General features: G+C 45.1%; 1 protein-coding gene across 1 annotated transcript in view; it reads right to left on the bottom strand.

Annotated features, from left to right (window-relative positions):
* Positions 1 to 23,474, bottom strand: part of SPTLC3 (serine palmitoyltransferase long chain base subunit 3) — a 65,834-nt gene extending 42,360 nt beyond the window's left edge. The window contains exon 1 of the mRNA XM_035110067.2: positions 22,925 to 23,474. Within this exon, the coding sequence (XP_034965958.1) occupies positions 22,925 to 23,167 (243 nt within the window). The 5' untranslated portion in view covers positions 23,168 to 23,474. The remainder of the gene's footprint in view (positions 1 to 22,924) is intronic.
* Between the last annotated feature and the right edge of the window lie 299 nt (positions 23,475 to 23,773).

Raw genomic sequence — 23,773 nt, 5'->3', positions numbered from 1 at the left:
ACAAACCTTCCTTTTCCTTTTCCTTTTTTTTTTTTGCAACTTATAGGACTTGACCACGTAGCTATAAAAGACAAATGGATGCTTTCAAACACAATTTTCTATTCCTATTACATCTTGCAATTACTTTTGCCAGATTATTTTGTACTTTTCTCAATATTCAAGTCTGTAAAAGTAAACTTTATTACTTGTTGACAGATGGCCGTGGCGAATTTTAAAATGTCATACAAGTGTCTTATTTGGAGAAATAGATGAGCACTTTTCACTGCTCTTGTTAGAACAGGTATCTGAAAAGTCCTTTTGGATTTCGATGCAAAGGTGCCTGTTATGCAACACAATTCTTACCTATGTTTTATTACTCTGAAGTACAGTATTTACTTGACTCTAATGCTCACTTCCCTGCATGTCCCTCTGTCTTTTATATTAACAGAAAACTCACTTCTGAGTGTGGATCCTTATGTAGCCAAAACCACCCCATCCCACCAACAGCATACGAATCCATATGGTTAACCTGACCCACAACACTCACCCCCTTGCTCACAAACAAAACAAAGACCACCACAGCTAACCAGAAAGGAACAACCAGATCCTAGGCCAACCCCAGCATCTCTCACCAACAAAGGAAAACAAGCGAACAACAGAGAACCTATGCAAACGTCGCTGACAAGAAAAAACCCACCCCACCCCACCCCCCCTCCCTCCACCTACTATCCTCCCCCTCCCCTCACCAATGTCTCAACAAACGAAACTGAGTTGTAAAAATCTTAAGAGAGACATTGCTCTTATCTTTGTAAACCAAGAAAATCCTTAATAAAAATGATTTAAAAAAAACAAACCACACCATCCATGCACAAGAGGGAAGGTGTGGGGAACCCAAATGTTTACAGACGTACAAACTTCTTTAGGATGAAAAAAACCCCAAAACAACACAAGGAAGACCTAAACATGCTCCGTAGTTTCAGAATATTGACCATCTATTGGGGGAGAAGGAAGGAAATAGAAAACCGAGGAACCGAAATAATAAGTGGTATAGAATATTGAGGAAAAGAGCAGAGATAGCCTGAAGGAATTCTGAATAGGAGCATTCTAAACACTACAACCATTTGTTGCTGGCCCAACTTGTCCACCAGAATTCAATTTCAAGAACAAACCAATGTGCCCACCAGACCAAGCACAAAATCAAAAGTTTGTTCTATTAATCTTCACTTGTCAAGTCTTGAGATACCCTGGGGACAAAACCTGGAATTTTTGAACTCAGAATCTGGCAACCCTAATCACAAATTGCACAAGCTTTGTCTAGTAAAAAACCCCAGCTTTTACAGATTCAAAGTCACCATGCACCCCTCCTCCAACTTGGCATCCACTTTCATGTCATTGTCCTTCTCTATGAATTCCTACATCACAATGCTTTTCTCCTTTCACTGTTCTTCCCTGGAAATCACTTGTTACATCATTAGGCCATACATGAAATTGTTGATGACATAACAAAACAACTGCTTCCGATTATCTATCAAGGATGGTTGAAACACTATCTCTGGAAGGAGTACGCTAGGCTTGGCCTAAATACACCAATAGTCCTGGTGGTATCCTTTTTTCATATACACTGTTGGATGCTGCCCCCTTTTATACCAAAAAATGGACCCAGCGTATCCAGATATTGAAATCTTTCCAATGTTAGAGAAAAGTACTGCATTGCTGCCTGGTGTTTAGGAATAGCAAGACACCAGTTACTGACAATAAGATGGAATGGACTTTTAATTTAGCTTCACCATGACAAAAGGGAGACTCTGAATTTAGACAAGCTGATCTGCACAAAAATGTCTTCCCGACAATTCTAAAGCAAGAACTAAGTTTGACAGCCTGCAACTTGGACCAGCGTGTCTTTTTCATTTAGCACCATGAAAGTTGAGAACTAGATGCTCAAAAGAGATACCAGGAACAAGAAGTACAGTCGTACCTCGGGTTACAAACTTGATCCATTCCGGGTCGCAGTTTGTAACCCGAAAAGGTCGCAAACCGAGCGCCATTTTTGCGCATGTGCAAAGTGCGTGCGCCGCTTCTGCGCATGCGCGGAACGCACGCGCGGCGAAAACACTTCCGGGGGTGCAGAGTTCGTAACCCGAACTGTTCGCAACCCGAGCGGTTCGTAACCCGAGGTACGACTATATAAAGAACATGAAGAAACAAGAAAACAGTTGCGTATAGAAGTCTTGCGTATGCTATCCTTGTTGAACTCGTGCGTTGGTGCTTCCCATCAGCACCTAGTTGGCCACTGTGAGAATGCCTTGGGCCACCCCTGCATGCCAGGAGTTTCTATGTTCAATTTAGTATTTGGAAACAATACCTGGTCTAAGGAGAAACGTACTGGAACAGGCTAATAACCCACCTGGTCCATCCTGTTTTCATTGCTCAAAGCTAAAGGACAACATGGTGCACAAAAACTAGCTGGGGTGAACACTGGTGACAGGATAGTGTCCTTCACTGCATCTGAAGCAGCAGGCCAGAACAGGGCCCCAAAATTTCACTTAAGAAAAGGAATAACTTGACAGCTATGAGTCTTTGTAATTGTCTTGTTTAGGTCATGAAAGATTGAACCCTCACCATCTATAAATAAATAAATATCATGTTTTGATCCTAATCAGAAAGATTACAAGCGATGAGTGGTTTAGTTTCCATTTCAAAATATATAAATACAATATCCCCTAGTCATAGAAATGTACCATATTAGCAAAGTTGCATCAAGGCTGGAATATACCTGAAGGAATATACCCAGTATACCTGAAAGAGAGTCTTCACCCCCATGGTTTTTAATATTTTTTAATATTTTGTTGGAAGCCGCCCAGAGTGGCTGGGGAAACCCAGCCAAATGGGTGGGGTATAAATAAATAAATAAATAAAAATAATAATTATTATTATTATTATGGTTCAGCCTGGACACTGAGGTCCAGCTCTAAGGGCCTTCTGGCGGTTCCCTCACTGCAAGAAGTGAAGCTACAGGGAACCAGGCAGAGGACCTTCTCGGTAGTGGCACCCGCCCTGTGGAACGCCCTCCCATCAAATGCCAAGGAATTAAAAAACTATCTGACTTTTAGAAGACACCTGAAGGCAGCCCTGTTTAGGGAAGTTTTTAATGTTTGATGTTTTATCGTGTTTTTAATATTCTGTTGGTAGCTGCCCAGAGTGCCTGGGAAAACCCAGCCAGATGGGCAGGGTCTAAACAAACAAACAAACAAACAAACAAACAAACAATAAATAAAGTGGGCATTGATTCACAAAATGACATGATCTCACTTTTCAAGGGGACCTTCCATTTGTCTTACTTTTAGCCTATTGTACTCTACCTCGTCCTCGTCTCTCTGCTATCTTCATCTTCAAATTCCTTATGCATTTTTTCCTTCCCTTGGAGGCCAAGTATCCCTCACCCTAGTACTGAGCTTTGAAGATTCTTCCATTATATAAAACAAAACAAAAAAATCATTGAACTGCCCTGAGGCACTTCCTTATTGTAACTGGGTTTATTAAGGTTACACAGGTATTACCAGTGTTTGCTGCGACAGGCACATTTCTCAACATACAGTTGCCATGCCAAGGGGAGTAACAGCAAAACATGAAAAAGTACTGGGGTGTGTGGGGTGTGCTGGCAATACTAGCCATGAAAAGAGTGTCTCCCAAGAGGCTTTTTGTTATCTTTTCAGTGCCAGGCAAATATCTTATTGCTCTTGTTGATGCTTTTAATTTCTGCCTTGTATTTAATTGTTGCATTTTATTCCTTGATGCCCAGGAACATGTGCTATTTTATTTATTTCATAAAATGTATACACTGCTTGATTGTAAAATAAAGCTCCAAAATGTCAAAGCAGTTGACAAAGAGAATAAAACAACAAAAGTATCAGTAGAAACCAACTCTTTAAAACATTGGAAAAAATTAGAACCAGCAATAAATTATAAACAGATTAAAGCAGGTATCCCCAACCTTCGGCCTTCCAGATGTTTTGGACTACAATTCCCATCATCCCTGACCACTGGTCCTGTTAGCTAGGGATCATGGTGTGGGAGTTGTAGGCCAAAACATTTGGAGGGCCGCAGGTTGGGGATGCCTGGATTAAACCATACATCAACATGCTACACATCTGGGTAGGCTTGTCTAAACAAAAGCATTTATAGAAAGCACCTGCCTGATGTCAATAGGAAGGGGGTTCCAGAGAGTAGGTGCTGCCACAACTAAATATCAATTTCTTACAAATGTGCAACAGGTATTCTGTGGCACCTTTAACAGGGCCATTCTACAGATCAAAGCTGTCAAAGTGGGCATATATGGGGTAAGGCAATCTGACAAATAAACTGCCCCCAAGTTGTTAAGGGCTTTAAAAATACTAAGACACTTCAACCCGGCCCAGCAACAAATTGGCAACCAGCGCATATCTCTGAGCACAGGTGTTATATGCTGACACGCCACATAAAGCACATTCCACTAATCCATTCTTGAATGCATAAACTACTGTGGTGAGACTTTGCTTGCCCAGGAATGGTTGTAGTTGCCATACCAACTGCAGTTGGTAAAAGGCACTCCTAGCTACAGAAACTACCTGCACCTCCAGTGACAGAGCACCTGCCAGACTGCAAACCTGCTCCTTCAGGAGGAGTGCAGCCCCATCCTGAGCAAGCAATTGACCAATTTATTGGACGTGGGAACTGCTCACCCACAGTGCCTCTGTTCTGCCAGGATTTAAGCTCACCTGGGTCTTCTTCATCCATCTCACCACTGCATCCAAGCAATGCCCCCAGGGACTGTGCAACCTTTCTCAATTCAGACGCTAAGGAGACCTAGCATACTCATGGCAATGATCCCAAGGATCACTCCCGGAGGTTTCATATAGATATTAGATAGCACGGGGGAGGAGAGACAGTGCCCTGCAGCACCACGTAACTTAACTGTCAAGGCGCTGAAAGGCATTCTCCCAATACTACTCTCCAGATTTGGTGCCCCCCCCCCCAAATGGTGTGTTAAGTATGTGAAGAGAACCTTGCCGGATCCTGCCCAAGGCCCACCTAGCCCAGCATCCTGTCCTCACAGGATGATGAAGGAAAGCCTGCAAACAGGAGGGCGTGCAATGGGAACATTATTCTGGGCACCACGGAAGCCATTAACGTGGCACGTTGAGAAGGCCCGCGTTAAAACCCTTTGGGACCACGGGTTACCTCCGCGGATCCCTCCAAAGACAATGCTACTCCGCTCTGGGCGTTGGGTCGCCCCTCTTCCCCGCCTCGGGGCTGCTCCTTTTCGTTGCCTATCCTCGGCGAGCTCGGCCCACACTTCTCTTTCAAAACGTCAATCACCAGCTCTGCCCCATGCCGCCTGGGCGCCTCTTGGCGCTCTCCTCCCTGCCGTGAAGGCGTGTGCCCTCCTTCCATGTAGGCCATGATCTCCCTCCATGTCTCCCTGGGGAGACGGCCCATCCATTTTTCCAGTCCTTTCAACCCCATCGAGAAATGCGTGGTTTTTTTTTAAGGAACTGGCGCCTTCGGGCTCTCTTCTTCACCTTCCTCAGGCCTTTATAAACCTTCCCTCCTTTACAGCCTTTCCTCCAAGCTCTTCCAGGATTCAAACAAGCTCCTTCATCAGAAACCGAGAACTCTCACAAAAATGGCTCATTTCAAGGAAAGGCGGCAGCAAGGGGAGGGGAGGGGAAGGTTCTTTTGAGTCTTCTCACCCCTTCAGTCTTTTTTTAATAAAAAAAATAACTTAGTTATACACACAATATAAAAGCACGCTTAAGGCTCCCTTCATCTCCTGAGCGGTGTTAGAAGAACTGTCTCTTGGGAGGCGAGACGTCAAATTCACAGGACACTTTTTTTGGTGGGAAACCTACAAAAGCCTGTGCTAAACTCTGAAGAGTCCCTGAGGGGTAAAAAGGAGGGCCTGCCTGTTCCCATAGTAACAGGCCTAGTGGCTTGTTGCGAACCGCCCTGAGCGCTACTGTAGATGATGGGCAGTATGCAAATTTAATAAATAATAATAATATTAAATAATAGCTGCTAGTGGATCCATTAACCCTTCAGAAAGAGAGAAACACTTTGCACTTGCTTGAAGTTTGCTCAGATAGAATTCTACTAGCTTTGGCCCATTATGCTGTACTGTTCATAGTTAAATCCACCCTGATCACACATTTCCACAGAGAAATGCAGGAGTGTTGGTCAGGTGTACATACTTGGAAGGCGTTTTTAAATTTGCTGGGCTATTAACATACTGTACATCCAATACACCTATCTTTATATGTAGGGTTGCCAAGCTCAATAGAGGACAGGACATCTGTGCCTTTAATTGCCCTGCTCTCTTTTGAATCTGGAAACCTTAAAGAGAAACCAGCAGACCCTGATTCTCTTTGGGGGAATACTGGTTTGCACCACCTTTTTTTCTCTCAAACTTGTTGTTGGCAGGACTTGTAAATTAAATTTCTTTTATGGCATTATGAATTTATCTATCATGAATTCTAGGGAAATCACATTTTTCCCTCCTCTTGACCATACTCCTCCCATTTATGGCCCTGTAAAGTATCCCCTCATTCAACCAGAGCATGCACTGCAAACTTTGCCACACATACCATGCATTGGACACTTTACCACACTCTACCTCCCAGTTTTTCCTTGTTTCCTAAGTATCTGTTTGTCAAGGGACCTCTTCCCTACTGACTACTAACATACACATTTTCCTCCTCCCTTTGCCTTTTACCCAAAGCGCCTGGTTTTCCCAGTTGACCTCTGATTAACTGAGTACTACCAACACGCTGGAGATGTGATCAGGAACTCCCTTCCCCTCATTAAAGGGGGCCAATTCCCTTCAAGGTACCTTTTCCCTTTCTACTTACCCCAGCCGGCTTTTCCTGTTCTTCCCTTCCAACCTCGGTCCTTTTGCCTCTTCGTTCAGGGCACGGAAACTCAAGGGCCACCTCTGATCCTCCGGAAAAAGTCTGCCGGTGTGCACCAGACCAGAGGCGCCGTTAGGAATCTGCGCCCTGTCCAGTGGGGCAAAAGGGGACTGCCTCTGGTTCAGGGAAATGCCCTCATCCGAGTCACGGCACCAGAAATGTTAGGACACCAGAAATGTAATATGGATGATTGGCTTCCCAAATTGACCAGACGAAATCTCAGGCAGTTGTACATATTATAAAACAGATTTATTAAAACATTTATTGCAATAAATGGTGGCAGTGAGAATGAGTTTCTCATTCTGCCCAACCCATGGGCATACACAGAGTGCTTTTATACCTTTTTGACAGAGTGAAGGCCAGCCTTTCTGCAGTACTTCATCAACCAATCAAGAGAGAGCACCCCAAGATGCAAAGTCATTTACCTAACTCCACTAAGTGGCGTTATGTACCTGGTACTTTCATACACGTGTAACTGCGGTTTTGTGGCAGGGCTACATCCTCTGACAGTGGGTTGAAACAGGCCCTGTCTAGTTTGCTAGAGTTTCTCAGAAGTGCTGTGTGTGGTTAGATCTTTGCATTAGATGTGCAAACATGCTGTGCCTGTGTGCAAAGTGCTGTCTGGTTTACTTTCTATCAGAGGCAGAGAGATTTAGAAAATGGAGTTCCTCTTGCTTTTAGGGCCTGCATGGCCTGACCAGGATTATTCTGGCCCTGGTCATTGCCACCCTATATTGGGAAAGTGTTTTACTGTCCTAGAAAGGTCCAAAGGATGATGTGTAGCAGAATGTTTTCTACTATATGTGCTCCCACAGAGGGCTTATCCACACTTCCTCTTAGTCCTGCTGCTTTTTTCTCAGGGAAAACTGCTCTTTAGCGCTCATTTGGAGTAAATGGCAATTCGTTAATTAAATCATGTTAGTAGTTCAGTTGCTTTTAGATATTGAGATGTTTAATCAACCATGTGGCATACTTGCATTACTCAATACGGTTGAAATCCATCATGTAATCATGTTAGGGTTTAAGTAAAAAATGCAAAACAAAACAAAGCGGAGGCTTCTACGGTAAAAGGGTTCAAGACATACAAATGAACACAATGCAGGAATACTGTTGTTGACAGAAACCACATCCGTGGGTTCTGGAAAAAGCCATGGGAGAGAGACTAATGAAGTCACATAACATGTAATCAGCTGACTAAACACAAATAGGACGTTAAATAGGACGTTAAATAGACATAAAACTAAATGAGGAAGCTAAGCTATAGATTGTTACAGAAGCACAAGACAGATCTTTTTATTCTGTTTTTCCATAACCCAACCCACAAAACATTTAAAGTTCAATTGAACAAAACTAACAAAATAAATATATAAAATCAGCACCAGCACCAATCTACATAATTTTTTTTATAAGAAACAAAAACAAAAAAGACCTAACCTTTCTCCTAGAAGACATACCTATTTCAGAAAGGAGTTTCAAAGGGAAGTTGCAAGTAAGGAAATGGTTCAGGCCCAATTCTGAGCGTCTACAGAAAACCTCAAGCTGCCAGGCCACAAGGTTGGGGGCGGGGGCGGTATACACATTAAGTGGTACTCCTTCAGACATTCTGACATCCAGTGTCCAGATAATTTAAAGGCAAGTAAAGCTCAAAATAAAAGAGAAGGGCAGGTGAAAATGCAAAAATGTGTCAGAAAATGCAATACACGCAACAATACAATATACGTTTTGGCATATCACCTCAATCGGGGCAAATGCATTTCTATGCCATTTAGTGCTACCACCCCATAACATGGAGCTATGCACCAATGCTATTGAGTGTGCTGCTTGGATGTTGGGCCGTGAGATGGAGCTGTCAGGGCACTTGCACTATGTTTTGTGCTTTCTATATATCCCTAATAATATACTGAGCACTGCTTGTTAACGGGTGATGTAACTTTAACTCTGGATGTGCAAACAAGGAGTTTTCACTGCTATTTCCTGCCTCCTCTCCCATAACCAGCACAAGTTTCATTAACAAGCCTTACTGTATTCACTAGGGTTTTCAGAAGTGAATATACACCACTTCGGGAACATGTTGGGAAGCAGTTTATAAATATCGACTAGTAGCCCTAAATTCAATGAGTCAGAATGTGTGTTATTTGCTTGGTATCTACAATTGGGTGGGTTTTCTGTACTTCATTGTTTGCTTCATCACAGGGTCAACACATTTTTGCTCACCTTACCTGCCAACCAAAAATTTGTCATGGCCAGGATGGCTCCTGCTGCCCCCCGCCCCCCTGCTTCAAGGCTTGTTCCTGATATTGTACTACAACTCTGAAACACAACAATAGATGAGAGGAAGTTCGCCTGGTCTTCTCTTAGGCCCTAACCTCCCACCCCTCAACAATTCAAAAGCTGTAGCAGGGTGGAGAACAGATGCTTTCTCTGCCTCTGCAGTCAACATGAGAATGCTTGGGTGCAGAGGTGGAGCAAATCCACACACCTCCACCTTAATTTGGAAGGGAGAAGTAGAGAGGCATCAGTTTCTTCTTCCCCTACATCCCTGGGTACTCAAATCTAGGAGCACCTGTGCGACTCGGGGGCAAATCCACACACCTCTTCCTTTTCACTTGGATTTGGAAGGGGGAGGTGCATTGCCTGATTGTCTTGTCTTTGTGTCCAGTAGGCATTTTGGGTGTGGCTGTGGCGCTCATGCCAGATCAAGTCACTGAGTGCCTTGCCTCCTCTATCCATCTCTGAAGCTTGAGATGCAAGACAGATACTGTTATGGCTGTTAATAAGCACAGCCAAGACCAAGACCAGGCTTCAGTCGGATAACTCAGTCGGTAGAGCATGAGACTCTTAATCCCAGGGTCATAGGTTTGAGCTCCACATTGGGTAAAAGATTCCTGCATTCCCTCGTGGCATCTTCCAACTCTATGATCACAGAGATGAAGATGGAGCAGGGTTCGTCTCCTTTCTGGCTCTACGTTCAGAAGAAGCCTACATCTTGATGGCCAAAGACTAACTCCCCTTCTCCCCATGGCCAGGGTGGGATTATAGAAACTTGGTCAGTATTGTAAGCAGAATGCTGCAAGCAGTGGGTGCTCATAAAGAAGTCCAAGGCAGTATTATGGTGAAACCTGACACCAGGCTAGTAGAAAGTACTGGTTGCCTAACCAAATAACCCCTGTCCAAGTTGTATAGTCTCCTCAGCAGTTTTATAGCCTTGCCACTGCATTCTGCAGTGCTGAGTTTCCAAGCACTTTCCCCACAGTGACCCAAAGGAGTCTCCAACCTTGAGGTTACCAGAGCATATAAACTAGGTACATGCATTGTAATAAATGAGCAAAGGCCACAGATGCCATATGGAAATTAACAAGTATGGCTGGTAATGTTGTAATGCATTGTGTTGCAAGATGAACATACACAAACCCTTTCATCCTTGTATGTTTTATTAGTGGGTAATGAAGTGCATTCAAATACTTTGATCACAATGGCCTTTGATGATGATAATGATGATGATGATGATGATAATAATAATAATAATAATAATAATAATTTATTTATTTATACCCCGCCCATCCGGCTGGGTTTCCCCAGCCACTCTGGGCGGCTTCCAATAGAATATTAAAATACAACAATCTATTAAACATTAAAAGCTTCCCTAAACAAGCTTCCCTTGCCATGAGTTTGAAATCCCAAAGCTGGTGCTTGTGGCCATTATGACACCTTCACCCACCCACCAAGGCTCCTCATTCATTTTTTGTATTTACTAAATTTATATCATTATTTTTGCTGGGGAGATGGTTACCTACTTTTTTTTGTCTATTTGTTTTTTTTTGGGGGGGGGTGTGCTAATGTTTACCTGTTTTTTGGAGGGGAGGGGTGTGTGTTTCTGAGCACCACCAGTTTTTTGTTTTGCTATGAAATGGGTATTTTGTAGTGCCCACTAGAGTTACTTGAATTTCAAAAGGTTCCCCTGGCCCTAAAAGTGTCAGGGACCTTTGCTTTACATAGGTGGCAATTATTTTAATTTTTTAAAAATAAACGAGGCATGCAATTCTTCCAAATTAAGAAGCACTCCAAATTCCAAATACAGAACAAGCAAAAAAATAACATTGAGTTTGCACTGGCACAACACATCACATGTTTCAAGGGCAAGTGTGATCTTGCAACTATTGTTAGGTAGGTAACCTACTATTCTTTGATGAATACAGCGAAATTAAAAGTCGCCAAGGCAGGGCTGTCCCCAATCCCCACTGTTTGCTTTAACTTTGGAACCACTAGCCATATGCTTGAGGGAACTATAGCAGTCAAGATTGGAGCTTTACACTGATTTGGGGCTCTACGCTCATGACATGCCAATTTTTGCAACTAGTCCCATGCAGTCGGCAGTGGTCCTGAAGAAAGAGTTATGGAAATTTTCACTGGTCTCTGATGTTGAAGGTGAACTTCTTATTAACACCTCCTTTGGGGCCCCGAGTCAAAAGTCAGGGTGGGACATACAGATAGACGAGCAGTGGAATGGTCTGCAGGCCATGAACCCATACAAGACTTTGTGAGCTCAGACTCAAAGACCTCTCTCTAACGTTTGTATGTGGCTGGTACCTTACTCCACAACAGCCCTCCTAGTATCCAGGTGCATCTTCACGGTATTGAAGGGGCCGCCACGTACAGTGATACCTCGGTTTGCGGCCACAATTGGTTCTGGGGCGCCGGTTGCTCCTCGAATTTGTCGCTCCCCGAGGCACGCTTCTGCGCGTGCGCGAAGCGCTGATAGAGTGCTTCGCTTCTGCACATCCACACACCACGGAACCCAGATGCAAACACTTCCGGGTCCGCAGTGGTCGCAAACGGAGGCGGTCGCAAAACGAGGTATGACTGTAGTGGGTATGTATAAACACATGTGGCAGGACTGCTCAAAGGTGGCTGTATTTTGGAATGTGTTCACTGAGATCTCTTTGATAACTTAAATAAACTATTATTTCTGCAAGAAAAGCTAAGAGGCTTGAGGTTTTCCTCACAGGCCCCGATAGCTGTAGGTTATGAGAAAGCTAGAGCAATAATCCGCCAATGAATTTGGGATGTGGAACTGCAATGTCACGTGAGTGAGATGAATAAACACCCAGCAATAAAAGACAATGGGAGAGGGTTCACCTCAGCAAAATACCTGTCAAAATTACAAATACCTAGATACAGACGGTTGTTTATCCTCACTAGATTCAACGTGTTGACATCTGCCTTATTGCAGGGCAGATTCGAGGGTAAACCATACATGGTTAAGATATCTCATAAACTAAAAGTATTTGAAGGGTAGAAGTCAAATGACCTACCTACCTACCTATCTATCTATCTATCTATCTACACACATGGCATGATTTTATTTGTTATATGAATATTGAGTACCCTATACCATGTTCAGAAACAAAGAATACAACTGCACAAACCTATATTGAGAATGTGATATGAGTTGTCACAAGCCTATTGTACTACCTAGTACTACCTAGTATTGCTCAGTTCAATGGATTTCAAGTACAAAAAAAATTAGGCAAAGGTGGGGAATATGACAAGGTAAGGGACAAACTGACAATATCATATAATAAAATACAGCTGACAAATTATGCAACCATTTGTTAAGCCACCCTTACCGGTTGCTCTACAAGTTTTATGGTTACCGAGCATAAAGAATTCCTGTTCCACTTAATTCAACTGGTGCTCCTGTGTACCATGGAAACTGAATATGAAGAAGAAAAGCAAGCCATAAAAGAGACATGTAGTCAGATACATTAAGAGGTTTTCAAACCACACAAGTGTAAAACTGCCTTGTGTGCATTGACATATTTTAAATGGAGGCAATCCCTTGAGGATGTGACATTGCATTGCACCATGTTTTGGGATAAAACCCTACTGCCATCTAGTTTTGTCATACCTGCAAAAGGCAGTAAGCACCTAGAAAACCCCGTTGTTTTAAGACGGAATTCTCCCTTTTTGCTTCTCGTAAAAGGTCCCATGCGTTGGGGCTCAACACTACCTGGTTCCTTCATAGCTCACAACACCACTTACAACACCGACTTACAGAAAAGTCAACGGCGAAAAAGTGTTGCAACTCACATTTGTGTCAGTAAAAGAACGGACATAGATTCCTGATAGTATATCTAGTGCAGCAGGAAGTGTTTAAGAGATAGAGATAAAAACCTAAGTGACTAATTCAAGTTTAATTACAAAGCTGGCTTGGCACACTAGGTATTGTAGTATACGATACAAGTTTTCTGATACAAGCAGTCCCTAAACTCCAATTACCGGTAAGTAAGGGTTCCAAGTATGGCTTGGAGAATACAAGGTGTACTCTTTATTTATAAATGGGCTTACCCATGATGCAAAAAGAAGAAAAGTTGTCGTACAAATATCACTCCAAATCCTAGTGCTTCGCCTTCTCATCTTCAATAGGCAGTGATTGACTATTCACTTATCTACTTGTTTCCAATATTTTTGATGGCGCAGTGTCTCTTCTCTTGAGCAATTTGAAGACTTAGATACAGAAGCAAATGCTCTCAATGGACTTCATGACAAAGCCCTGCTATATAAAGGGGAAAGGCAAAAATATAGAGCCTCTGAGCAAAGCAAGACAGATTATAGTAACAACCCTCTCCTTTTTTCAAAATTAGGTTTCTATGCTGCCTTTTCTTCCAAGGAGCTCAAGGTGGTATACATGGTTTTTCTTCTCCCCGTTTCATCCCCACAACAGCCCTGTGAGGCAGGTTAGGCTAAGAGATGGTGACTGGCCCAAGGTCACCCAATGAGCTTCATGGCTGAGTGGGGGTTCAAACCCTGCTCTCTCAGGTCAGAGCCCATCACTCTAACCATTACGCCACAGAAATGGAAGAAGGCGGCTGTTGCTGCACCGTTACTAACCTGCCTCTGCGCTTGACACGTAACCCAAATTCAGAATGCCCATTTGGCACGGTGACAAGTCAATGTGCCTCTACTACCTGGGTTTGCCTCTGTCCCTCACAATCCAAAAAAAGGTTGTTACCATTACCCTTTACTCCATAGGCCTCATGCTACATCTGAGATGTAACAGAAGGCTTTTTGTGTGTGGGGGGTGTGTGTGTAGATCTGCTCCTCTCTCAGGCTCTATAGCTGGGAAAGTGGATGGTGGGATCAGAGAAAAAAACTCTCATTCCATAATACTGGAGTGGGTGCAGAGAAACAGATGCTTTCTCTGCCTCTGCACTCCAGTGTAGGGAAGCTTAAGCTCAGGGGCACAGCAAGGCGGATTTAATAACACTATTGTTACCCACGAGTTCCCAAGAAAGCATGCAACATATGCTGAGCCCTGATGGTGGTGCCAGGAGAAGTGTTCAAAATTCTCCAGGTGCCAGGTGCATTTTTCACCTGGCTATTGGCCACTTGCGATCAACTGAAAATGGCTGAGCACCAGGATGGTGCCTCACATCTTTACCATCTGGAAGTGCATGCCTGGGGATCCTTGGATCTTGACTGTTTTCACACACTAATTCCACATCCTGTAGAATTCTATCTGTTATATTTTACCAAAATGAATTTCAGAAACCAAAAAGTCGTATTGAAACACAGTCATACCTTGGTTCTCGAATGTAATCTGTTCCGGAAGTCTGTTAGACTTCCAAAACGTTCAAAAACCAAGGCACGGCTTCTGATTGGTTGAAGGAGCTTTCTGCACTCAAGCAGAAGCCGTGTCGGACCTCTGGCTTCCGAAAAACGTTTGAAAACTGGAACACTTACTTCTGTGTTTTCGGCGTTCGGGAGCCAAAACATACGAGTACCAAGGCGTTCAAGAACTAAGGTACGGCTGTATAAGTCTTTCGAGTCATCTGGCCCCAAAATAGCCACTAGGCATTCCATTTTGGTGACTGTAACCCTGGTTTAAGGAGCCATTTGGCACCTGGCTTATATATCTGAGCTTCTAACACTGGACAGGAGGGTCAAGGGAGAAAGTAGCAGCCTGTAGCTCAGTGAATGAGTGCTGGTGACGTGTGGCATTTGCCAGAGAGAAGTGACGGTCTTGCAGTGGTGAACTTGGATCAGGCCCGGCTCTAGGTAGACCCCCGGTGGCGCAGGGCACCATGGCACCGGCCCGCCAGAAAGGCGCCGCGAGCTGCGCCTGCCCGCTGGCCGGCCGATCCGCCGGTCCGCCGCGCAGCTGCGCCTGTGGGAGCCACGCTGCGCGCTGCGCCCACCCGCCCACCATGCTGGGAAACGGGGCGGGAGGGCGCCAGAGAGATCGCGCTGTGCCTGCCTGCCCGCTCGCCGCTGTGCCCACCCGCCCACCGCGCTGGGAAACGGGGCGGGAGGGCGCCGGAGAGATCCGGCGCACCACAGCGGCAGGGGCGTTTAAGACGGCCCTGACTTGGATTCAGGTGTCCCTGTGTAAAGTCATTGAGGGAGCAAACAACGACAATTAGATCATGAAATCGAATTTCTCTGAGAGGCAGAGTATACCTGCACAAAAAAAGAAGGCAGGCCACCAAGAAGCCAATCAGAACGAAACAAATGGAAAAACAGGATGCATGGAGAGAAACAGTAGGCTCCGGCTCATTCCGTTAATCCATTTCAGTTTCCAGACACCGTCTGCTCCTCACAGGTAAGCACAGACAACATCCATTAAAAACTGTCCTAGGCATTTTAAACTCACCTTGTTACAACATCAAGATAATCCTTAACAAGAAGAGCCGCATATGGATTATGAGAGTTGGAAGGATTGCCTGTACATAGGGCAATTGCCTGGCCTCTTCATATCTCATGAAGGCCATCAGCCCTCTGGGCAATGATCATGTTACACTTTTATTTTTGCACATAGCTCTTGCGAAAAGAAAACTAAGTGGTTGCGAAGGTTTCTTCAAACCTTCTTCCCCGCAGTTTGCGGAGTCATAAAAATTGGTTGCATAATTGTAGATGCCCTACATAAATAGCTAGTCCCTCCTTCTGCTATGCCAAGCCCTCATGACAAACTGATCTCCTGTGGGGGCAGGTTCCACCTGTAATTGCAATGGCAAAAAGGGAGACAAAGGCACCTGTCGTATTTAAACGAGCCACCATCTGAACTGAACCTGTCCATTGTTGCATGTGCAAAAAACAGCAACTAAAAATAATGGGAGGAGAAAAGGAGTACACTGGGCCTGCCACGTGTACAAGGGTTCGGCTCTGGGGTTTTTTTTCGCACAGAGCCAGGAACCCCCAGAACTGCCCTCCCTCTCTGGGAAGGTGGTGTGAGAGCTCTGGGACGGTGTCAGAGCCCTTCTACTCGCTTCCCAAAGCCTGGCAAGCGAGGAAAACCTGCTGGTCTCAAACAATATTTATGAAATCAAAATATGGCAACTCTTGTCTGCAAGAATCTCTTCTTCAACAGGGGAACTCCAGGTCTCTTTTAAACCAAGGTCCTAGCAGCACTTAATCCAGTGGTTCTCAAAGGGTGTGGCGCTTTGAGGACTGCAAGTGTGGCAGGAAGATTCAAGGACAATCAATATTCCATTTGGGGAATGATTCATGTCCTTACATAGCTGTACACTTTCTGGATGTCCCATGATCACATGATAAGCTTAGTTGTGTTTTACATTAAGAATCAAGCACTGCAAAGCACTATTTATTTTTGTTTTCCAATGTCTTTCCTACCAATAAAAACTTTGGTGTGGTGCAAGCCTATTTTTTTCCTGAAAGTATGGCCCAGAGGGAAAAAAAGCTTGAGAACCAATGACTTAATCCGACAAAAACAAGTGCGACCTGCAACAAAAATGTTGCAGTGTACCACCCAGACATTAAAAGGGCCTGTGCTGTTCTACAAAGCATCAGATAGCAGGTGATGCTGGAGCTCTGTTTAGGATTCTGCAGTAGTTGGACTAGAATCAATACTGGACTAGGTGGAGCAATTTAACCATAAGGCAGCTTCCTACATTCCTATAGCACTGGCTGATTTAGAGGGGAGTTATCCACTCCAAACCACTGACAATTTGAAAGCTACATAAGTAAGTGATGTGTGCGTATTCTGCAGTGTGGACAAAGGAGCAGAGGGGGGGTGGGGGGTCCTTTGGCTTTTTCCTCTTGAAACATCTGTGTCTAGAGCAACATTTCAGAAACACACACTCCTCACAGCACACATTCCCCAAACCCTAATCCTCTCCTGGGGTGTATGGGGTTTTAGGGTAGGGTTAGTATCTCTGGTGGGGACGATGACACACCACACATCATGTTTCTTCTTCTGGGGTAATTTGCCCACCTTTGGTCTCCATCCTGCACTCAGCTCTCACCTGTGGATCCTAGAAGCAGCCAGCATTTGACAGTGGCCACACGCCAGGAAATGACTTCAGCTGGCCAGCTAAACCAGGTGAGGGTAGCCGATAGGCCTCAAACCCTCATTTAGTTAGGGACTGTTCCCCTGCATGAGAAGACTTGCTCCAGTGGATTGAGCAGATGAGATCAATTGTAGGTCCAACTGTCAAGAAGGCAGTTTCTGCAGTGCTGTAGAGCAGGCTTCCTCAACCTAGGGCCTCCAGATGTTTTGAGACTACAATTCCCATCATCCTTGACCACTGGTCCTGCTAGCTAGGGATCATGGGAGTTGTAGGCCAAAAACATCTGTAGGGCCGAGGTTGAGGAAGCCTGCTGTAGAGGGAAGGAGGTGGCAGATGGGGCTCGTTGACTTGGGAAGATCACCCATCCTGGAGGAAGAAAACTCTGATCCTAAACCCCTGCTGCCTTGCGCCTATACACATTTGTGAGAAAGGCTTTGGGAGTAAATCCTGAATAATAATATCTATCCGCTGCCTTGCAGGACATCTTCGGGAGAAGAAAAGGCTAAGGAGTAAACTCTACACAGATCCAGAGTGGAGTCCCTAAGACGGTTGGATGGTGCCTTGTATGCCTCCTTCTGGCAACTCCTGAAGCCAAGCTGGTGCCAAACGTATTGCTCTGCTTTCCTCTGGACCACATCAGTGAGGCCGAGGGTGGGGGTCTTGTCCTCTGGGCAGCCCAGGACCTCCATATACACTGCCCAGGCTTGCAGCAAATGCAATGTGGGAGGCAGCCGTCACAAGTTATAAGCTTGATCTGATTGACATAAGGTACGAGCGCTATGGGTCGCTTTCGGCAGTGGGAGAGCTCAACGTGTCTCAGTGTCAGCTACTGCCTGACTTAAGCCAGGCAGCCTTAATGTTGACCCGCCACTATCTACCTGAAAAACTGCACAAGGCAATAAAGAAAGAAAAGAAACAACCCCACCCTTGCTGCAGGCCAACGACACATACAGATGACCATCATTGACTGTAACGCTTTACAGGAGACCAGACTTGGTTTGAATGGCAGGCTCTAAGAGAAGAGCTACGCCCTTTTCTGGCAAGGAGGGCATCCCAAAGAACCACATATTCATGGCATACGATTAGCAGTAAGGAACTTCCTTCTGTCTGTAATAGAACTGCCAACTGAGGGTTCAGAATGCTTGCTTTCCATTCATCTCTCCACCACCTCCAGTCCAGTTAACATCTTGAGCATTTATGCTCCCAGTATGTGCTCTGACATACAGTCCAAAGACCTATTATTTGAGGAACTAGACCAGGCTGGTCGCGCCTATTCCTGCTGGGAGATTTCAGTGGCAGAGTTGAGGGCGATCATCACATAGGAGACAACTCTGTAGGCCACTTTGGTATTGGCAGCATGAACGAGAAAACAGACAAAGGCTGCTTGAACTGTGCTGCTTTCACAGCCTTTGCATCACAAGCATGCTCTCCTCTACCAAGGCAAACAGTGACTCTGCTGGAGACATCCCAGGTCACACAATGGGCACTGGCTGGACTTGCCACCAGGTTATTGGCACTGTCACACGGAACTACCATGATGCAGACTGGGACATGGATCACTCCCCAGTGACGAGCAAGATCCTTCTCCAGCCACACAAGACCCATAGCACAAAGCGAGGCCTCGAATCAACACTACCCAATCAGTCATATCTGAACTTTGTGAACGCTTCTCTGATTCCGTCAAACAACCACTACTGAACTGTCCCAGAGACAGCGTTGAAGGAAGGTGGAACTACATCAAAGAGGCATCCTACAACACATGTCCTCTTTTGGCAAAGGAGACCAGCAAATCCTTGACTGGTTTGAGGCCAGCATTCCAGACTGAGAAGGAACACACATAATTGATGTGACTGCTGCATCACTTAAAATGACATTGGTTCACAGTGTCTCAGAGCAAACGAGTTGGATGGGCAAAACTTTCCTTAGGTAACTTGGTGGTGGGAATCATTCCACTCCCACATGTAGCTTCAAGCTAAACCGCTGAGAACAGACTTTCAGTCTAGCCCAATACTATAAAAAAAATGTCAGTTCAGTGCTATAAGGAGTGCACCGTTACAACCTTCATTAACAACACATTTTCCTTTACGCGACACTCAGTCTTGCAGCATAGTCACAGAGTTCTGATGGGAAGGGAGAACTTCGTTGTGATTTGTAATCACTCTCTTAGGTCACATCAACTACATATATCTAAAGCTCGTGGCTTCTCAAAAATAATCCTGGGAAGAACTGTTTACCCCTCTTTGAGCTACAATTCCCAGAACCCTGAACAAACTACAGTTCCCATGATTCTTTGGGGGAAAGCCATGTGCTTTAAAGGTATGGTTTGGAGGTGACCCTGCTCTCCTCTGAAGCCAAGCTTCATAACAGGAAATGGGGAGTACACAGACTCAAGAAACAGTTTAGTCAAAAATTAGGTATCCTAAAGGCTCACAGAATAGCAAAGGGGCAAAAATGGTGAACAGAAGAGTTCAGAAAGTGTTTTAGGCTTATCAGGAGGTAGATGAAGAGTTGTGCCACACATTACTAGTAAAATGTTACAGGGAATATCCAATGTTGTTTTTGCTACAACAGACTAACACAAAGACCCTTGTGGAAACTTAAAGACTAACACAGGCATCCCCAGACTGTGCCCCTCCAGATGTTTTGGCCTACAACTCCCATGATCCCTAGCTAACAGGACCAGTGGTCAGGGATGATGGGAATTGTAGTCCAAAACATCTGGAGGGCCAAAGTTTGGGGATGCCTGGACTAACATATTGTGACATAAGCTTGTATGAACTACAGTCTACGTCGTCAAACACGTGAAGTGTTATCCTGAGTTTCAGATAACACACACGCACACCAAAGATGGGGAACCCAAGGACACCAATTCCTATCCTCATTGGTCACTGGCCATACTTGCTGGGGTTGATGGGAATTCTAGTTTGGCAGTATCTGAAGGACCACAGATTACTCACCCACAATATACACAACTGGGGCAGGAGCAGCAAGCAATGAGGACAGAAGGAAATGAAATGCAGAAAGGTATAAGCAGTGGTGATTATATTAAACTGGAAATATCCAGTACATGCTCGCGATACATGCCCAACCAACTTCCATTAAGCCCAAAAATAGCCAGGGGCGTACGTTAAATTTTGGCCTTGCTTCTTCCCCTCGTGCAACAAGGCAGTTCCATGTCGAAGTACTCTTGAGGTCCAGTTTGTATGAAAAGTTGGGCCGCCCTGTTCCAGGCTCACCCATCACTCTGAACACATTTGTGTACATATCACACTGAAAACACACAATACTTACTTGGAATTTAGTGTGGTGAGTGATGTCTGTTCCATGGATTTATGAAGCAGTTTTTTAAAATCACATCCTATTTGGGGTAAATTTAACAACGGGAATGAAATCTTACTATGGAATCACAACACTTTGTACCCACCTCTGCTTAATAGTTTGGAGAGAAGGAATTCAGAATACAATTGTCTTCTACATCGATTTTTCCTGTTGTTGTTGTTGTTGAAATTGTTAGGAAGCATTAACATCTAGAACTGTTTAAAGGGTACTCCATAAAGGGGGGCGGGGATTTGCAACTATACTCCTACTAGGAACTAATTCTGATCACTTATAAAATACTCGTTCATCAAAAATTATTTCATTGGCTGCCTGTATCTCCCTTAAGGCAGATCAATAGATTTGTTCAATGATTTCTTTCTTTGCATAGAGTCCTCTTCCATTGTTCTGCTGCCGGCTGAGCCCAGTATCAGAATCCTGAACCTCTCAGACTGAATGGAAATCACTGAGAATGTCCCTCCACATAAGTATTCTTCCCTCCCATCTTCACACTAAGGTTTTATGCCAAGCAAGCAGGAGACACCCACAGACACTCCTTGGACAAGGCACTGGGTGCGTCTACTTAATAAGCATAGCAGTGTATGCAGTTCACAGTAGGAAGAGACTCTAGATAGGAAGTTTGTGTTTGGAAAGCCTGCAAGTTTGGAAAGCAATTCAATCAACAGCTGTTCTACCACCATGGTATTTTGCTTTTCCACAAGTAAGAAACAAGATACTATTCGACAAGCAACACTAGCGTATGAACTAACACCTCTTTTTTTTTTTACTTCACTGAACAAAACCACAGCACTTGAAGTCTCATACACAATCTATTTATTACCTCTTGAAGCTTTGACTTATTATAAAGAAACTCGGTTTACAACTTAGGCCCTCCAGATTTAGAACTGTAACTCCCAACATCCCTGACCATCGAGCAGTCTGGTTGGAGATGCTGGGAGCTGTAGCCCAACAGCATCACAAGAGCTACAGGTTCCCCATCTTGTACTTCTAGTTCAGTGAAGAGCAAGTGTTTTGCATGGAAAGGGCGCGAAGTTTCCATCCAGTTCCAGGTGGGAAAGACTTGTGCCTGAAGCTCTGAATGAAGGTACTAACCATCATTGCAGCAATACTCTTCAACCTTTTCAGATCTGGGGCCCACTGTTAACCCAAACATGCGTTTGGAGACCAAACACACACAAATATGCACACACCATTTATTTGTATGGCAGTACGTCGCTGCAACGCATTAGCGACTCCAAACACACTGGTTGAAACCAATCATGTAGACCACACTAAGCTTCATGCAGGCCCTGTGCGACACCAAAATTCCTCACACATGCCCCCCAGCCTTCCATTCTGTTCAATTTGCTACGTCATAGTTGTGACCCCCCCCCCCGGGCTCGGCCCCCAGTGTGGTGGAACCGGTCACACTGCTCTAAATCCGCCTCTGCTAGGTGGACCAGCGGTCAGACATGGGAAACTTCCCCATGTTCCACTTTCATCTTCACCACAACCAAACAAGCATTGGTTTTTTTCCCCTATATGGAGAAGATCCCTCCCTCCCTCCAACCCACCCACACCTGCTTCTCAAACTTCAGCAAAGACCTGTTTTACAAGCTGACACCCGGCAACCTGTCAGAAAACTTTGGAGAGGTGTGAGAGCTGAATCAGAGGAAGATAAAGCGAAGGAGGCAACTCAATAAGACATCAAATGAGGACAGTATAGTTTAACAAGAACCCTGACCTGGGGTCCAGCTGTGAAACAAACACCGGGACAAATACGTATCACATACAAGTTGCCCCTCGTTTTTGAATGCGACAATCAAAACAATAAGACCACCCTGCATTCATATGCTGGGGACAGGAGAAGAGATGTCTCAGTTTTGTTTTGTTTTTAAACAAAAGCAGTGTTTCAAGCTACTAATAATCATAGATTTGTAGAGTTGGAAGGGACCTCGAAAGTCATCTCGTCCAACCTCCCTGCATTGCAGGAATCTTTCGCCCAATGTGGGGGCCCGAGCCCACAACTCTGAGATTAAGAGTCTCATGTGCTACCCCCATATGAGCTTCTAGGAGAATGACCATATATTTAAAACACGTATAACAGCTACGTGCCATGCCAAAAACTAATCAGAAAGAGGAGGGCAGGGAAGGAGAGATGGGCCTAAAACAGGTGCAAATCAAGCCTTTCTGCCCTGAAGATGCTGGGGCGTTAGAAAAGATGAGTTGAGCCCATTTCCTATGTACCTATGTGTATTATTTTTAGGGGGGGGGAGACGGCTAAATCGCCCAATTACACACAAGTAGAACGCTTAAAAGTATATGGCTTAGTTTGGTTAGCCAAGGGTCCTAGAGTGGGACCGGAAATGCAAAGCTCACCTTGGTCTCTTTAACCACCCCGTTTTTCTTGCGAATGTCCCGTTTGGATATTCTGTGCCCGTTCTGGCGGCAGTGCAGGTGTCCATTGGAGAGCGCATTAGGGTTAGCCATTTGCTTGGCAGGAAAGCCGGCCGCCGAGCCGTGCGAAGGGTCCCGGGCGCTTTCAAAGTCGAGCAAGCCGGAGCGGGGATGAGCAGCAGGCGAAAGTTTCCGACGAGAGGGACCTGCAGCACAAGAAGGCATCCAACTGGTCCAGCTGGCTTTTCGAGGAGATGATAGCTATCGTTTCAGCGAAGTCGCAGCGGCCGAGAGGCGAGTGGTGGTGGTGGTGGTTGCCTCGGATCGCGCGGGGCCAGAGCGGAGCGGAGCAGTCGCTGTTCCCGAAATCAAGGAGCAAGACGCAAAGCCCATGCTGGGTCCTCCCGGGCACCTGAGTTGCGTGACTCAGCTGGAGTCGCGAAGATCGTACCAATGAAGAAAAGGAGGAGAAGGAGAAGGAGAAGAAAGAGGAGAAGGAAAGGGGGTGGAGAGGAAGGCGGGAACGCTCCAAACGCACACGCCCTGCTCCGCGTTGAGCAAAGCGCAACCTGTGCGCGCCTTTTGATCGCGCGCCAAGAGGGCGTGCAAGATCCGAGTTTATTTATTTGTTTTTTTAAAAAGCAGGGGAGCACAGCGATTGTTTCTCTCTTATCTGCGCGATCGGGGTTATGCAGCTTCAGCGTCAGGTTTACGCGTTTGGAAACTAGCCCTTTATTTTGGCAACAGACCAAGGAGGTCACATCCAAATCTGACACCCGAAATCCTTGGTTTCACCCCCCCCCCTCTCTTGGCCCCTAATCTTCACAGTTG

The sequence above is a fragment of the Zootoca vivipara genome, chromosome 3, assembly GCF_963506605.1.
Source record: "Zootoca vivipara chromosome 3, rZooViv1.1, whole genome shotgun sequence".
Taxonomy (NCBI): Eukaryota; Metazoa; Chordata; class Lepidosauria; order Squamata; family Lacertidae; genus Zootoca; species Zootoca vivipara.
Note: the sequence above shows the minus strand (reverse complement) of the source record. Positions and strands in the feature narration are given on the sequence as shown.